This window comes from Rhineura floridana, chromosome 19 (assembly GCF_030035675.1).
Source record: "Rhineura floridana isolate rRhiFlo1 chromosome 19, rRhiFlo1.hap2, whole genome shotgun sequence".
In the NCBI taxonomy this organism is placed as follows: domain Eukaryota; kingdom Metazoa; phylum Chordata; class Lepidosauria; order Squamata; family Rhineuridae; genus Rhineura; species Rhineura floridana.
The window spans coordinates 8,044,227-8,062,869 of record NC_084498.1 but is presented as its reverse complement, the minus strand read 5'-3'; the positions used below and the strand labels follow the sequence as shown (position 1 = coordinate 8,062,869).

General features: G+C 43.5%; 1 protein-coding gene across 4 annotated transcripts in view; it reads left to right on the top strand.

Annotated features, from left to right (window-relative positions):
- Nucleotides 1-13,642, top strand: part of ABCB9 (ATP binding cassette subfamily B member 9) — a 52,242-nt gene extending 38,600 nt beyond the window's left edge. For all 4 annotated transcript variants that reach the window (XM_061602865.1, XM_061602864.1, XM_061602862.1 and 1 more), the window contains 7 exons: nt 3,144-3,341; nt 4,994-5,122; nt 7,110-7,298; nt 8,375-8,548; nt 9,135-9,294; nt 10,180-10,316; nt 11,675-13,642. In XM_061602865.1, coding sequence (XP_061458849.1) covers nt 3,144-3,341; nt 4,994-5,122; nt 7,110-7,298; nt 8,375-8,548; nt 9,135-9,294; nt 10,180-10,316; nt 11,675-11,968 — 1,281 coding nt within the window. In that variant the 3' untranslated portion in view covers nt 11,969-13,642. The remainder of the gene's footprint in view (nt 1-3,143; nt 3,342-4,993; nt 5,123-7,109; nt 7,299-8,374; nt 8,549-9,134; nt 9,295-10,179; nt 10,317-11,674) is intronic.
- Nucleotides 13,643-18,643: the final 5,001 nt, after the last annotated feature.

The window sequence follows — 18,643 nt, the reverse complement described above, 5'->3', positions numbered from 1 at the left end:
TAGCTATCCTCCGTAGATGACATGAATCGTGGTTCCCAAACATTCCCCCCCCTCCCGCCCCAGATCACTTTAACATTGCCGAGGGTCTTGGCAGATCACTTCATGATTTTTCTGCCTGCTGTAGCAAATTGTAATGTGCTGTGCTAGATGCTGTATGATTTTTTAAGATTGTCTTTTCATTGCTGCTTTTGTTTCTTATATTGTGTTTTATTGTATTGCCATCTGAATTACGTAAAATTTATGTTGTGTTCTTCACAGACAGAAAGAAGCTTGCAGCCCACCGGTGGTCACAGTCTGGGAACCTTTGATACACTGTCTGTCTAGTGAGGCAGCTGCGTTTTCATGGCAGGCTGTCTCCCCCGGCTAATGACATTGCTCAATACTCTGAAAGGAGAGCATAATGGCTAATAGGTTGTATTTGTATTCAATCTTAGTTCTACTCAGAGTACACCCATTGAAATGAATAGGCCTGTCAATCATGTCCAGCCATTTCAATGGGTCTACTCTGAGTAGGACTTAGTTGACTACAGCCCTAAGTATTATTGTTTAAAGGTAGACTCTAAGCTCTCTGGAGGAGCACCCATCTTCTGATACTTCTTTTTTTTAATTCCCCACAAGAGCCTGTTTGCTATTTGCAGAAAACCTTTTGTAGAGTTTATTTTGATTCCAGGGTTATCTGTCTCGCCTGTTGGAAGGCTCACACTTTTAGAGTGCTGTAGTAGTTAAGGTGTTGGACTAAGACCTGGCAGACCAGGGTTCGAATCCCCACATAGCCATGAAGCTCACTGGGTGACCTTGGGCCAGTCGCTGCCTCTCAGCCTCATGAAAAACCCTATTCATAGGGTCGCCATAAGTCAGGATCGACTTGAAGGCAGTACATTTACATTTTAAAAACCAAGCAGGAGAATTTTCCATTTCTCCCCACTCCTGCCTGGGATTGACGGGGATCATTCCCTTCCATATGAGGCGTCCGCTTGTGCACTGTATGCTCCCTTCCTCCTCCTTTCTCTTCCCCTCCACAACTTGTAATACCAGTTGGGGCGTCAGTGCACTTGGCTAATCCTTCATTGTTTGTGAACCAGCTGGCATTGCCCTCCTTACCTCTGTGTAAGCCTTCGCCACCTGAGGTCAGACACCCCACCAGCTGCTGGACGGAGCACTGGAGTCTGCAACTGTGCGCTTCCTGTCCTGCCACGTCCTTCATGCGCCGCCAGCTGCAGAGGCGAGGGGGCAACCCCGTGGAGCCCTGCAGAAGTTGAGTCACTGAACGACTGGCTTCTGGCCAGCAGCAGAGTCTTGGCTCTTGTGCCGCAAGACTAATCCATCTCAAGAGTGAGGGGAATAGGGGAGGTTTTCGCTAAATTCCGGTCTGTGGGATTCACATAATTTATGGACCCTTTTCAGCATGTGTGTGTTAGGGAGGGGAGACCAATTAAAACTCATGTTTGCATGTTAATGAGAAACAACCTAATTTGTGCTTCTCAAACCAAGACACGAACAGAAACACAGCTATCCTTTAAATTCACAGTTCTCCAAATTTTGCCATTTCTCCAACCCAACAAAAAGCATATAATAGATGGTATTTAACGCTAGCCCTACTCAGAGTAGACCCATTGAAGTTAATGGACATGACTTAGATTTATTCATTTCAGTGGGCCTACTCTGAATAGGACTTAGTTGAATGCAACTCATTAGGTGGAACTGTACATACAAATGCAAATATGAATGGAAATAAAGAACAAAAATGCATATATTAGGAGAAATCTCTTGCCAAAAATGTGTACATTAGTCAAAACTGCATGCAAAAGTGTGTTTATTAGGATAAATTAGCACTAAGAAGGTTATGAATTTTCATGAGTTTTTTTTTTAAAAAATCACAAATTGCTGCCGAAATGTGGAGGACTGAACTGAAGATTGGAAACTGAGATTAACTGAAATTGATAGATTTGTATATCCCGTGTGTGTGTATTGTTGGAAGTGGGGCAAGAGCAACTCCTGATTTGTTCTTTTGTTTATGTTCCAGAAGGGAGACAGAGTTAGGGTCCTCCAGATGGATAGGCTTGATTACCTTTACCTGTGATGCTCTGACTGACTTCCTTCTGTCGCTAGACTGATATGTCTTAGGGAAGCTTATCTGCCCCTCCTCCTTCCGCCCTTTCCTCTCTTCTCTTCTTCTACTGTGCGAGAGAGAGGAGACACCTTTGTCTCTGCTGTCTCTCTCCTAAGCCATGGGGGCAACTCCTAAGCCTGGGCGTTGCGCCTCCAACTTAGTTAGTTAGTTAGTTAGAACTAGGTATGCCTTTCTATCTACTATGTATTTCTATAAATAAAGTAGCTTTTCTTATTTTACTAAGTCTTAAGTCTCAGTGATCTCAATGCAGGGTAAAAGCCTGCTTTCTTAGGTAAACGCACAGACTGGCACACATGCATTTCAGACCGCTGTTGTTCTCTGCTTAACAAATATACAAATTTACACAACATGTATTACACACACAGGCATATATACTTATACACACACCCATATACATCCACACTGTCTGTCTTTCCTTTCTGTGCAGTTAAACCCTGACTGTGATAAAGCATCCGCAAATGGCCCCTGTTGTATTTTTCATGTGGCTCAGATCAGCCCCACATTGGGGCTAGTCCTGATCAGCCTTTAAGCCATGTATCCCCATACTTGATACACTCAAGGGGACAAGTTTAGCTTAGAGATCATCATGCTGCTGATCTTGACCATATAATCATTGCTGATGGATGACTGACTAGCCTTCCTTTAAAGTCACCAGTGAAAAAGTTTTTTTCCAGGCTGTTCAGTTGGGACCTTCAAATGTTGGCCTTCACCACCACCGCAAGGTGGGAAATAATGAAGGGATTCTGAATGGAATACTGATGAGATAATGTGTGTGAAGTGGTCCTGATATTGTATGTATTAGTTGTGTTAATGGTTATAACCTGTCTTGGAAGTTTTTATTTGGAAAGATGGGCTATAACTTTTTTTAAAAAATAAATGGGCTATGTGTTCAGTGACTGGGACTTGTTGGGGGCTCCCAAACTCTGAAGGCGTGGGAACCACTGAAGTAGCATTGCTCTATTTGTTGCCTGCTTGACACTTCTCCTCCCTCCCTTCTGTGTCCATCATTTAGAAGCTCTCCAAAGAGGTCCAGAATGCTTTGGCAAAAGCCAACAACACTGCGGAGGAAACCATCTCGGCGATGAAGACGGTCCGCAGCTTTGCCAACGAGGAGGTGGAAGCAAATGTCTATCGGGACAAACTGCAGCAAGTCTACAGACTCAACAAAAAAGAAGCCATGGCTTATACTTACTATGTGTGGTCCAGCGGGGTAGGCGGGAACTCTTTTCTCCATCTCCCCTTTAGGCTGCCTGTATTATTATTGTCATTACTGATTTGATTTCTTACTTGCCCTTCAGCATGAGAACCCAGAGTAGGTTCAGCAAAAACACTAAAAGAATCTTGTGGCACCTGAAAGACTAACAAATGTATAATGGCAGAAACAGAATCACGCATCTGATTAAGTGGATTCCAGTCCATGAATGTTTATTACTACTAGTAGTAATATAACTATTAGTAGTAGTAGAATAGTACTATTACTATTATTCATTTATGAATTGCTTCCCATGAGGCATCCCACAATAAAAACGTGTATTGAAAAGTTGCATATCTAAAAATAATTACACAATTATATACATATACATATATGTGAATGAGAATGAATTTGACACAACGTCATACATAAAATCAGTTCAAATCCAATAGAGAGACCAATTTGGATTTAGATATCTGTTGCCTTGCTATATTGAAAATGAAAAGGGGAGAAATCTCCATTTTGGAAGAGCTGCAGAACTACTCCGGGGAGGAGGGGAATGTGGGTTTGTGATGTTGCAAGCACCAGCCTATACACAGCTGGCTCCTGTCAGTCCCATCCTGGACTGGGAACTGCATGCTTGCATACAACTCAGTGAGTGTGTTCCTAGAACTATGTTGCACCCCATTCATGTTTTGTTGCCCAAAGGACCACTCATCCAGTCCTTATTCCTGCAGACTTAAATTAATAACAGCCAGTTTACACAATACATTTGTTAATATAGTGACTTCAATGTGCATAGTCCTTTACCAAGTAAAAGTGGGTGGGGCCTTGCCCAGAGGAGATTACAATTTAAATCTTGCCACAGGAGAGACAACAGAAGGTAGGAAGGTAAAGGGGGATAATGTGTTTTATTTCAGCTACACATCCTTACTCCCCTTATCCCATTTTTCAAGCCCAAAGTTGCATCCACACGACACATTTCAAGCATTGTTGTACCACTTTAAACAATCATGGCTTCCCCCAAAAGAATCCCGGGAAAGACAGTTTGTGAAGGGTGCTGAGAGTGGTTAGAAGGCCCAGTTCCCTTCACAGAGCTACAATTCCCAGAGTTCCCTGGGAAGAGGGATTGATTGTTATACCACTCTGTGAGGGGAATAGGGGGTCTCTTAGCAACTCTCCACACTTTTAGTAAACTACAGTTGTCGGGATTCTTTGGGGGAAGCCATGACTGTTTGAAGTGGTATGGTACTGCTTTTAAATGAGTGGTGCAGAGGGGACCTAAGTTATTGGGCCAAAGGCTTCACCGAAGAGGTAGGCATCAAAGGAAGAGAGAAAGAGCATCTGGGTGATACTAGGAAGCTGTTCAAGGTGTAAGAGGGAGAAAGGGTGGCATTTGAAGGGGCACCTTTTGGCCACCCAGAGCGGAGGTGCAAAATTACTAATCGTCTTGGCTAGTCTTCGCCAACCTGGTACCTTCCAGATGTTTGAGCCTATAAACAACTCATGGCAGTTGCATATAGTCCACAACACCTGGAGGGCACCAGGTTGGTTAAGGCTGCTGTACAATGTAAAGTACATGGCGTGCATTCAAGTGGAGTCCTCCGTCTCTCTAACCCAGGAGATGCTCCATCCTGTTTGTGAGTCTGGATGTCTGTGCTCGTTTTCAGCTAACGCTCCTTATCGTTCAAGTCAGCATCTTGTACTATGGAGGCCACCTGGTGATCTCTGACCAGATGACCAGCGGGAACCTGATATCCTTCATTATTTATGAATTCGTCCTGGGAGACTGCATGGAGGTAAGTCACCCACCTGGGGACATCTGTGTTCCAATCTTAAGAGAAGCTGCGATATCAGATCACGATGGAGTTTCTTCTCGGGATCTTCGTCATTCTCTCACAAACTCCAGTTGTTTTCCAGTCTTATATAGGGCTCTTTTTCTGTGAAAAATAACCTGTGGCCACTAGTCTCCACTGATTAATATGCTGGATTTGCTGCCAGAAATGGTTGCTTGGATGGCTTCATAAAAAGGGGACGAGACAAATGCATGGAGTAGAATTCCATATTGATGGTTGCCGGGGATAGGGAAGATATTAGATCGGTTCACATTTAAAAAGTGAATCTACCAAATTCACCCTTTCCAAAGTGCTATTCGGATTGAAAGCCAGCTGTCCTTCACAATCCACACTTCTCCGCATTTTGCAGTGCAGTTCTTCAGCCAAGTACTGTGTATGAAACAATGCATATAACTAAAGCCTGAAATATTAGACAGGTGCCATTTCTGTTATCTTTTTGGCGCCTATTGAAGACCTTCCTCTTTCAACAAGCCTTTTAAGTTGAGACTGTATCCCAGTCTATGTCTGTGTTGGAACTGCTTTTTAATATGTTTGTAAACCTCTTTTTAAAAAAATGTTTTTAAAGATGTTTTGTTTTAATGTATTTTAAAGTCTGTTTTTATGATGTTTTAAAGTGTTTTTAGTGCTTTTGTTTGCCGTTCTGGGCTCCTGCTGGGAGGAAAGGCGAGATATAAATTAAATAATAAATAAATAAAAATAAAATAAATAAAGCAAGGGTTCCCAAACTGTGGTCTGTGGGTCACCACATTCAGATCACTCAGGTGCTCCTTGGACAGCTCCTTGAAAGCTTTGATTAAAACCCGGAGCGGATTCACTGCTCCACTGACATCAGAGCCACCAGTCTCCACTGATAATTAAGTGCTGTGTGAAGAGTTTTCCTGTCGGCTTTGGAGTGGGGAATCTATACCCTCAATGTTCAGGGTAGCTTTCAGAAACAAAGTATTTTTTTTAAAAAAAAGAAAAGAACCTAAAACAATTTTTAAAACGTAATGCCTGTGACAAGAAAGCCAAGAAGTAGCCTGGCAGTTCTCTACGGACACCTCAAGAAAAAAGGCACCACTACAGAGAAGAAGTTGCTTTGCATTCCAAACGAGCTTCTGTAAATAAAGGAGAGGGCACAGAGGAAGTCTGTATCTTGAGGTTTGAGGAGACAGCACAAATGAAGGCAGGGGCACTCTTAAGTTCTTTAAAAGGCACAGATGAATTACACAGAGTTCCATATGCTAAAATAGGGGTTGGGGAACCTTTTTGGCTCTGCAGGCTGGATCCTTATCAGATCCTAGCCTCGCAAGTCAAATTTGACCTGCGCATCTGAAGTCCCTGTGCATGTCGTTAAAGCGCATGTAGCTTTGGCTTTACCATCTATGAGGCAAAGCCTGCTTTCTGCATATGATATCAGATGTGGGGCAGGTGGGCATGGTTTGGGGAGAATGGCCTCACTGGCCAAAATGGAAACCCTGATGAGCCATGTTTGGCCCACAGGCTGTCGGTGCCCAACCCCTGTGCAAAATATACATATTTATATAAATTTAGATTTTCTGTGATATTAAGATGGTGGGTGGCAGTACACTTTGCAGCATGCCCAGTAGTTCCATAAAAAGGGGAAGGGACAGGAGATCTGGGGCCCAGCACAAAATATCCAGGACTCAGGAGGCCTCCACAGCCACCCTTAACCATGCCCTTGGGTGAAGGTTTGTCCAGAATTGAGGGAGGCAACTTGAGTAAATTTCAGCATTGACCACACCTTCCTGGCTTAACCCCTTGGGAACATCGTTATGTGAACCCTGAAGGACTCTGCTTGTTGTGTGACAAGTTCTCTGCAAAAATACCTTTTTTTAAAGGGAATTTTTTTCCTGGTTTCATCCATCTTTATTGTAAAGAAAGAAGTTGTTTGAATGGTCATGCCCTATGCTTCTTTTTGTTTTTTTAGTCCATAGGCTCAGTCTATAGTGGGCTGATGCAGGGTGTCGGAGCTGCTGAGAAAGTGTTTGAGTTCATAGACCGTAAGCCAACCATGGTGAATGATGGGACCCTGGCCCCCAGCCAGCTGGAGGGCAAAGTGGAGTTCAAGAATGTCACATTTGCTTACCACACTCGACCTACAACCCAGGTCTTGCAGGTAACCTTCTCACCACTGCCTTGCTCCTGTGCTTTTGGTCTTGAGATGGGGGATGGTCACAGTTTCTTATCCTAATAACCACATTAAAGAATTTTCAGTGGGAATGCAAGATAAATATATACATACTAAGGATGGAATCCATTGGCCAGTGCCAGTTCGAAAGCAATCTGTCGACCCACCAGGCTGGTATCAGTGTGAGTTCATTCTCTGACCGCTAGCTGCTGCTTTTACCAATCTTATTTCCCCCCCCCTCAGAAAAAGTATTGATATCAGTATTGATATTTTAAAAGGAAATACTGAAATTTTGAAAAGGAATATTGATAAATTGAAATATCAATAAAAATACTGATAGTGTCAATATTTTATATTTAGGGGTTTTTTTAAATCAGTTTCTGAAAATAGCTGCGGAAAATCACTACATAAAAGTCTGATCTGCAATGATAGTGAATTAATGGAAAATTTGGTACCACATTTGAATTGGATGGAGTTCTAGCAATTCCTTAATACATGTGCATATATACATACATATTACACAGAGAGAGAGAGAGGAAAGCAATGTGCCATGGCTTGGGATGATGATCGGAGTTGTAGTCCAAAACATCTGCAGAGCAGCAGGTTGGGGAAAGGCTGAAATAAGGCATATTAGACATATGAAGATTTAGGAGACATAGCGAACTCTGGAAGGCATATCCTTGAACTCATAGCATGGTGTGTCTAGAAAAATTAATAAACCAAATTTTTATAAAGCACAAGGATGCACGAAAACAGGCAAGTTTTCTGTCATTTGGTACACTTCTATGAAATATATAACTGGACAATGAGAAGAAAGATGTTCACCATATCCCCTTGGACAGTTATGGAAGGATGCATTTAGAGAACAATCTACACTTCTTTCTGCTTTTCATCTGGACTCAACACAGTGCTTGACTGATGCATTGAAAATGCCCCACGGATCTTTACTGTGGTGAGCATATCTCTGTTAGTTGTTTGTATATGTTAGATTGCCTGTATTGTTTATGTTAAAAATAATTAAAACAATTTAAAAAAGATTCAGTGGGTATCCTTTTGTTTTGCAGAATGTCTCCTTCACTCTCCCTCCTGGGCAAGTGACTGCACTGGTGGGTCCCTCAGGCAGTGGGAAGAGTTCCTGTGTCAACATCATGGAGAACTTCTACCCACTCCAAGATGGGCAAGTCCTGCTGGATGGGCAGCCTATTAACATGTACGAGCACAAGTACCTGCACACAGTGGTACGAGTCGCCAATAACCGTATTCTAGCTCTAACCAGCCTTGGCCAAGGCAGAGCCAATTCTGTGGAAGTGCAGGACTGAGCTTCTTGAAAATACTATTTTCCATTTGGAAAGAGAGAGAAAACAAGTTTCTAGCCCTTATGACTGTGAAGATAAGTTTGAAAGTCCTTCTGCTGAAACCCCAGAAGCTGAACAAGGTTTCTAGTAGTGAGGAGGGGGCTTTAGTGCCTTTGTCCCTTACTGTGTTTAGCAGATCCAGAATACATTATGAGAAATAAGACTGATTGTACAGACTTCTTTGATTTATACAGGTTGCAGGACTCTATTTAAATCAAAGGGACCTGCTCAGAATCTCTCCCTCTTATATTTAAAATAAGAAAGGACCATGTAGCTATTAGCCAGTGAGCATTCCACTCTGCAGTGGGAAAATCCAGTGCAGTGACTAAAGACAACACTCGCTAGCAAAAGATGAAGTCATGTAATTAATGACTGGAATTCACTCTGCTGAACAATGGGTACCTTCACAAGCCAGGGTAGCCAGTCGTTTAAATTGACTCTTCCTTTCCTCTCCACCCCCCCGGTCTAGACATCTTTGGTGAGCCAAGAGCCGGTGCTCTTTGCCCGGTCTATTGCAGAAAACATCTCCTATGGCCTGGCCTCTGTCCCTTATGAGTCGGTCATTCAGGCTGCCCAGAAGGCCAACGCCCACACTTTTATTACGGAATTGCAGGATGGATACCACACAGGTATTGAAAGTCCACTTATCTGGGTCTGTGAGAGATCAGAAGCTGAGCCCAGGGTCAAATTTACTTGCAAGCTGTGGGGATAACTTACAAGTGGTGGTGATCTTGTGGGATGGAGAGTAAGATGGGCACTCCTCTCTTGTGTGCAGAGCTGCTCAGTAGTCTCTCTGATGCTCATGTGCATATACGTGCTCACACACACAGAGGGCACACTTATTTCAGGGACTAGAGTGGCGGCCCCCACTCTCTGGAACTCCCTCCCGTATGATCTCCGGCATGCCCCTTCCCTGAATGTATTCCGCCAGGCCTTGAAGACCTGGCTTTTCAGACAGGCCTTCGGGACTTCCGGGGAGGGTTAATCTCTATGACTAATTGCCTATTACTCTGAACTGTCATTGTTTTATAATTTTTATCATTTGTATTGTATTATTATGATGTATTTTATTGTAACTGAGTTGTATGTCGCCTAGAGTGGCCACTGGCCAGATAGGCGACACATAAATTAAATTATTATTATTATTATTATTATTATTTGCCCCCTCAAAGTGTGATATGAGATTGACCAATTGATAACTGTCACCAAGAAAGAATAAAGTCTTAATAATTAAGGGTGTGTGTGTGTACACAGATATAGGTCTCAGTCTAATATTTAGCTGCTCACTTAGTCACCATTGGTGACCAGGAATCCCACACAGGCAAGGAGAGTTTTATTTTCATGTTGCAGGTTATGGAAGGTTGAGTTGGGGTGTGGAGAGTGTGGCTTGCTTCTGAGCTTGTTACAGCCTTCATAGCGGCTTTCAGCTGGGACGTCTTCAGCCCTCTTGGCTCTTCCCGCTATTCTAGATTTTAATGCTGACTCTTCTTCTTCCCTTTCCTTTGAACCAACAGAAGCTGGGGAAAAGGGTACCCAGCTTTCTGGCGGGCAGAAGCAGAGAGTGGCTATTGCGAGAGCTTTAATCAGAAACCCACCTATCCTGATATTGGATGAAGCCACCAGCGCCCTAGATGCGGAGAGCGAACATGCGGTGAGCGGGAATGTTTGGGGGGATGTTCTTGTTCAAGCGCAGGGTTAGGGTGCCAAATATGCAGTCGTAAGGAATTGCTACACTTGATACCACCATGGACCCACCACTGACAGGCAGCAGCTCTCCAGGGTTTCAGACTGAGGTCTTTCCCAGGCCTGGCTGGCAATGCCAGGGTTTGAACCTGGGACCTTCTGCGTGCAAAGCAGGTGCTCTGCCCCTGAGCTATGGAGCTGGGCAGTAGACACTGAGCCTGGGTTTGGTGGGCCCTGCCCTGTGGAACCCCTTTCCCAGTTTAGGTGTGGCAGGAACCCTCCCTGACTTCTTTTAAACATCGCCTTAAAATGGCCCTATTTAGACTGGCCTGCACAATATGAATTTCTTTTTAACCAGCCAGTATCTTATGGTGTATTATTAATGTTCTTCACTGTTTTAATTTATGGATATTTACCATGATTTAATTTTTATGTTGTATACCACCTTTATATATTTAATGAAATTGTGGGTTATAAATATTTCAATAAACTAATTCAAAGCAAAAATATAGGGATATGGGAGTCGGACTACTGATGTGGCCTTATTTTTTATTTGTTTTATTTATTGTATTTGTACCCCACTCTTCAGCCAAAAAAGACTCCCAGAGTGGCTTATATACAATCCATTAATACAAGAGAGTCTCTGCCCACAAGCTTACAGTCTAAAAAAACCATGACACACAAGGGGAAAGGGGCAGGGAGGGAAGAGGAAAAAAGCAAACACAGGCACCAATTCTTAACTAGCTGGCATAGAAACAGCTCAGGGGGAGGAGGTGCGTGATGGAGCTGGACTTTCAAGCAGAGCTGGTGGGATGAGCCCTGCTTCCCAAGAAAGATTTCAGAGGCTTTGGTTAAAACGCTCTTTTTTTAACACTGGCTTTCCTGCCTTGTCAACTGGAGGCTGCTATTACTTGCCACAGGTAACCAGGTTAGCTATTTTCAAGCTTGGTTTTGTGTGTTTGTATATATTGAGAGGGATGAGTTCAGGGGTATTTTTGTTTCCCTGTTTTAACTTGCCCTACTGTAAAGCCTGTGGGATGGGTGTGTTTGGATATTTGCTGTTGTTGTTATTAAATGTATCTGCTGCCCTTCCTCTCAAACAAAGCCCAGGGTGGCAAACAAGTGACAAAACAATTAAAAAATCTTAAAAACAATTCCAGTAGAGATGCAGACTGCGAAAGATCTCTACTTCAAAGGCTGGTTGGAAGAGGGCGGTCTTCAGTAGGAGCCTAAAAGTCAACAGAGACAGTACCTCTCTAATATTTAGAAAGAAATCAGCACGGTTTTTGAGGCTTTTCTTTTCACTTCTTTAACTTCTCATGGCAGATTCAGCGAACCATTTATGGGGATGTCCAGAACCACACAGTGCTTGTCATAGCCCACAGACTGAGCACTGTGGAGAAGGCACACAACATCATTGTTCTCGACAAGGGCTGTGTGGTACAGCAAGGGACACACAAGCAGCTCATGGAAGAAGGCGGCCTTTATTACAAGCTGGTGCAAAGACAGATCCTGGGCCATGAGACAGGCACAGGGGATGGCAGTCAGCTGGATGGCAGCTTGGCTGGCATCCAGAGAGAGTCACCAAAGATGGGACTGGCCGAGGAGTTCCAAGCGTAACATTGCACTTGTCGGACTTGGTAATCTTGAACTGCACGGATGGGCTGTCAGCTGAGCTCAGAGGTGAAAATACTATGGAATCCAACTGAAAACCCACTGGAAGAGTCACCCTCTCCACTTTAGCACAGCTTCACAATGATGTCCATTTACACTCATAAGCACTAAACGTCTGGTGCATACTGATCCCAGTCGGCAGCATCCTGCTGATCAGAGAGAACCAGTGGGCCAACGATCCCCACAATTGCCCATGTTTTTTCTTTTCCCACTGGTAACGCATGCAAAACCTGCTGTTATTTATAAACAGGTGTGATTTTTTTTTTAGGTGTATGGGGAGAAGGATGACCTGTGGAGGATCTCTGAGGGTGGTTGTGTGGGCTGGCTTAGAGTTGGGGCCAGTCAGTAGCTGCTGATTGGGATCACTCCAGTGCCTGTAAACATCCTTGCTAATTCTATGAAAGGTCAGTTTGGCCTAAAGTATGGCAACCTCATTGAAACAAATTTTCTTTAGGGCACTTGGCTCAGGTCTTGACCGCATTAGACCCAGAATTTGCAAAAATGGCTAGTGGCTCTGGAGACCTCCGACTTGAAGAGTGCAACTGAATATGGTGTGATAGTCGCACAGTGAATATGCATGATGGGTTTTAAGCCCATTTCAACTGGGCATCCAGAATCATAATTCCTTTTTGAAAAACCTTGCATTCAGACCCCCAGGTGGCATTGCAGCATACGGGTGAGTGGTGGGTTGTGTCCCTGACCTGAAGCAATTGCCTTCATGGAAGTAATCCCCGAAATAGATTCTTCTTCCTTTGGTTAGCTTTTGATTTTAGAGGTGTGCACTTTTAAAGGAGGAACAACTTAAAATGGTTTACATTTCTGTTGCCCTTTATTAATTGTTGCACAGTGTCAGTTTGTGCACCAACATTCACAGCAAATATGACAATCCTGTTTTCAAAACTTTGATTTTGCAAGGACACTCAAGGCTTTCTTTTTTGTTTTTAATGCCTAAAGTTGAACAGTTTTTTTCTTAAACACCAAACATGAGTCCACTCCACTGGGAACAATTTCTATGCAAGTCCTCTTCAAAGAAGCAGGAGCAGACCATTTCTTTGGCATGGCTTCTGTTTGTTTCAGTGAGGTTCACGGAAGAGCTTTTCCCAATTGGTTGTGACCAGTTTTGTTTTGGGAATCTGAGCAAAATCTTGTTTAAGGTATGAATTCTGCTAGCAATTCCAAATAATTGGTGAGGGCTGGCACTGATCTTTTGCTTTATTTAATTGTCAGTTGCTTGAAATATCCTGTTTTGTTGTTGTGTTTTTGTTGTAGCAAAGCAAGGTGGGGGGTTGCAAAAAAACCCACACCCCAATTGAATTGTAGCTCTGTATTGCACTGCCTAATTCAACCCAGTCTTTTTACAGTTCCATAAATGATTAGGAGGAGCTCACAGGCAGCCAGAAGTGTGTGTTAAAGGGGCCCCTTCCCTGGAGGCTATGAATTGAGGATTGAGCAATTTTTAAAATCTCTCTCTTTAGAGTCTCTCTAGTTGCACTTGGTTGTGAAATGACCTCAAGCACTTAACTCATTTGAATTCCTTTCTGATATTTTGATGCTGCTGTGTTTTTAGCAGGTTTTTTGCCGTTTGCAATATTTAAAAGAAATATATGTATTATATTTGATTTAGTGATATTTTACAAACACTTTACAAAATAAAAAAGACTACCTCTGACACTCAGTTTATTGAGAATTTTCCAGGATTATTGCTGTTTTCTAGAAGGTGTTTTATTGGCACAGCTACCTCCCAGAGGGTAGAAAGGCTGGGTGTTTGCCAGGCTCCCAAGACTAGCCATTCACACTGTGCATGGAATACCCACAAAGCTCACTGAAGTAGTCTGATAGAATTATTGTGCACTCTGCCTTTTCCAGTAAAGGGATCCCACTGCAGGTCACTTGCTTGAGAAAACCCCTGTTCCCATAATCCTGGAGCCAGCATTCATTGGTATACTTAGGTGTTAAATTTGGGGGTTTATGGGGGCCCTCCTTTTTCAATGGCAATGTGGATTTTACTTCAAAATGTGATAAGCTGGCTCTGCTCCATTTGAGGGGCCCCCTCATTTTGCTGGGCGAGGCCCTGGGCCTCTGCCTGAAGTCTTGCCCTCGACCACTGGCAGCACTGATCACTCAGGATACTCTTAACACCTCATGCTTTTCCAGTGACGTGTATAACAAAAGGGGACTTGCTTTCGTTGCTGAGAAGTTCACCATGTGCCTGGCTGCTTGGTGGACCTTTGTTAGCCAAAGGCCACTGCTGGAAGCATGGGGCCATCCAGTGGTCTGCTGCTGATAACTGCATCATTCTTGACTGGTAGCCCAGCTTCTTCAAGCTGTCGGTTCAGCACCAACTAATTGAGATGAGAGTGAAGTGGACAGGTAGGGTCAGAGGCAAAAGCTGGAAGAGCAATGTCTGTACAGTAGGGTTGTTTCTATGCACCCACACACTCTATTGGTGGTGCCTGGTGCCCATTGGGTGGACAAGTGGGTAGAGCCACTGACAGGCAAAGCCAGCTAATTCTGCTGTTGCCCCTGGTCTCCTCCCTGCTGGGTTCTACAAGGGCAACACTGAGATCAAGGAGAAAACGTAACAGGCAGGGCCACCCTCTGGGCTGGTTATAAGCAAGAAGGCAGGTGGGCTTGATGGAGTCAAGACTGAGCTTGGTAAGGGGGTGCCCCATTTGCCCTAAGGAACCTCCCTCCACTGCCCTCTCCCCTCCATCCAGGCAAGCAAAAGGTATTGTCAGAGTTCAAGGACACAGGCCAGCCAGGCAAGAACACACAAAGGTTCAAAGCGGGGCCAGTGAGAGGTATGGCCTGGAAAGAGAGGCCTGCGGGGCTGAATTCAACCCTACAACTGAGGTTTCCCACCCCCTGCAGTAAGCCATTAACCATAATTTACTGTGATGTGTGAACACAGTTGTAGGATTGCGTGACTCTGGAATGTGCTGCTTCTCTCTCATTTATCATCGTAGTGGTGTAGTGGTTAAGGTGTTGAACTACGACCTGGGAGACCAGGGTTCGAATCCCCACATAGCCATGAAGCTCACTGGGGGACCTTGGGCCAGTCACTGCCTCTCAGCCTCATGAAAACCCTCTTCATAGGGTTGCCTTAAGTCGGAATCGACTTGAAAGCAGTACACATACATTTGTATCCTGCCTCACCTCACAAAGGACTGATATAAGCAAGGAAACAGTGGTTTGCAATTAGGTACTCAAGCACTCACCAAGTCCCTACTTCCGAACAGAGCCAAGTATCTTGAGTGGTACAGCTTTTGTGGATCTCTACTCGCTCCTTTCTGGCCAGATATAAAATCCAGCTCAGGAGCAACCGGTTCTTCCTGTCTCCTGTTGAAGCTGGCTATGCAGAATGCTGATTGGTCTGCTCTTGTAACAATCATGAATCCACCTTCCAGTGTGACAGAGCGGTGTTGTGAATGTTAAAAAAGAAAGCGACTTGGGGAAAAATCAGTGCGGTATAAACATTTTAACTAGATTTTTAAAAGTCAAAAGCTTGTCCAAACCAAGGGGGAGAAGCAAAAAAAAATCCATCTTACGTTTGAATCTAGGTACGACTGTCACAACAAAGCAAAGACAGAGGAAAACACAGTTTGCCCTACAGCCACGTTGGTTCGTAGGGAGGTATGAAATGTAGGCACTTAGCTGCAGAAATGAATATATAATTCAGCTACTCCATTTCTGAACACACTATTTTTTTATCACTGTTATGAAGCAACTCTCCTATCGCTTTGTGCCAAATTTCAAGCTATATCCTGAAAGGTTGCTTCAGTAAAAAGTCTTGATTGTCAGTTTCCAAGGATATTTATCAGATGTGATATAAGCCACAGGCCCCCTAAGAAACAGCAAAAAGATGTTCCAGAGCTAGTGACTAATGCCTCTGATTTAAAATTATTTAAATATGTGGGTTCTAGGTACCATACTACCTATTCCTAATAGAGTTAATTTAAACTATTTTTCTCTGTACTCTGCTCAAAGGAGTTGAGTGTCTGATTCTGGGGTGTCCAAAGCAAAGCGGCAATGTTTATATTTATTAATTTATTGCACTTGTACACCACCTTTCCTCTAGTGAGCTCAAAGTGGCATACATGGTGTTTATCCTCACAACAACCCTATGAGGTAAGTTAGGCTGAGAGACTAACCCATGTCACCCAGTGGACTTCATTTGAACTGTGGTCTCCCAGATCCTCATCTAGCATTCTAAACATCGTAGCACCCTGGCTCTCTCTTATAGTTTACTTGAATTATTTATGTTTCAGTTCATTATATCTTACTCCATTTAAATGGTATATTTTTATAAATGCGTTGGCAAAGAGGCAACCTTAAGAGGGTGAAGCAAATGTAATAACACCGTAGGCACCTCTGTGGGCATTTTATGCCAAGAGAGGCTTTCATGGTGGGATGACACCTATCCATTTTCTCTCCTTATCGTCCAGTGCAAATTTCTCAACAGTTATTAGATGCAGAATGGGAGGTTGGCAAGAAGGAGAGCTCCCTTGTGTCATGTGCCTCTGTTACCAGCCATGTCTGGGATGCTTCTTATATTACTTGTGCATAAGCAAAGTCAAGGGTAAATATGGGCACACAATATTTAGCTAGAAGTCATAGTGGCTTCTTCACTGGTACCATGGACTAGTTGCCCTCTGAATTTGTAATGTGCCCAACAACAGGTGTATGTTCTATTGCGTCAAACCCTGGGTCAGTTGCCAGTCTTCCCCACTCCCCTTCATACTTAAAGCCAACTATCCACCCTCAACAAAAATAAAGTAACGTGTCACAACTTATCATTTCTATATGTTATGTTATGTTATGTTATGTTACGTTTTATTTCTAGGCCGCCTTTCGGCCAAATAAGCCCCCAAGGCGGCTTACACACAAATAAAAATACAAATACAAAATGCAAATAAAAACAATACAATTTACAAAAAAAAAAATCAAACTAACAAAGTCCTAACATCTCTAAAAAAACAGGAGCAGCAAACCGAAAGCATTAATCTTCCTGGTAAAGGGCAGTCCCCAGAAAAATGTCACTAAGAGCAGGGGTGGGGGGCAAGGCAGGTGGAAAAGCATGCCCCTTGATGGTCCCAGCACAGTCCCATCCCTGCAGCAGCACGTCTCAGTCTGCAGCTCTTCCTGATAAGGCCCAGGCAGAGGGGTGGGGCAAGGCGATGGAAATGCTTGCCCCTTGATGGTCCCAGCACAGTCCCATCCCTGCAGCAGCACGTCTCAGTCTGCAGCTCTTCCTGATAAGGCCCACGCAGAGGGGTGGAGCAAGGCAGATGGAAATGCTTGCCCCTTGATGGTCCCAGCAGTCTCACCCCAGGAGCAGTACCTCTCAGTCTGCAGCTCCTCCTGATATGGCCTTGCCTTCTGTCAAAGGTAAAAAACTTTTAAGAGTTTCAGTTGACTTTGGCTGTAAACACACTAATTGCCAGAGCAAAGTGTTTCCATTCCACATGGAGGGGGAATGGGCTGATCTGCCGATCAGTTGCAAAATCCCTTTGAAGCTGATTTTTTTTAAAATGGACTGGAGCTGCTCCCACCAGGTTTTACAGTAAAAAGGGGAGGAGTTTGCCTAGCATCGTGTGCCCCTGTTTTGAGAAAAGAGGTAGAGAGGCACTAGAACCGGGAGAACAGTGAGTGTGTTTCTACTAGGGATGGAAAGACCTGCCAATTTTGGTTCTCTCCGTTTCTCATTTTTCCAGTCTTAAATTTAGTTCGCATTTCTGCAGCAATCTGTGATTTTTTTCCAAAAAAATCCTCATGAAAATTATCCTGTATTTTAGTGCAAATTTCTCCTAATAAACACATTTTTGTAAGGAGTTTTGACTAATATACACATATTTGCAAGCCATTTCTCATCATATAATGCATTTTTGCATGTTGGTTTGAATTATATATTGATTTTTCTGCACACTTTCCCCTAATATATGCATTTTTGTAAACATTGGTTGGTGAACTGCATTGCAAATTCGACTAAGTGCGAATTTCAAAGGATGGCTGTTTTGGAAAGTGAATTTGATCGAGTTGGCTCCAAATGCAAACGGAATCAAAATTCTCGCCCATCCCTAGTTTCTACCCTCGATTGGAAGAGAGAATTGTTTTTATAGTGGAATGCAGTGGCTCCAGAATTGTGCCAAACTGGCAACGATGCTCTACAAAATGTTTAATCTGTCTTTGTGCAAAGCTTTACTTGTGCACATTTCCCCAAAGACATGCCAGACTATGTCTTGCCTGAATACTGAGAAATGTTCTGTTTCTGTACCACCAATAATGAAGACATGTTTGTACAGTAACTTTTTTTTTAACAAGACAGAATGCAGTTTGGTTCAGGGCAACTTTAACAAGCTGCGTGGATTTTGCAACCTAACTTGGGAGAGAGAGTTCCAAAAATTAGACTTGCAGATTCATTTCCTCTGAATTTTCCAGTACAAGCAGACTGCTGTAAAGGTGACTTACAGAACATGGATATGCACCCAACAAGCATGCTGAAGTTAACCTTGAAAAGATACAAGGTCAAGGGTGCAGGTTAGCATGCAAGAGAGCACATTTACTAATAAACCAGGTCAAGCGTCTCCACAAATTTCAAGTTGGCTGGATGCTAATTCTTCC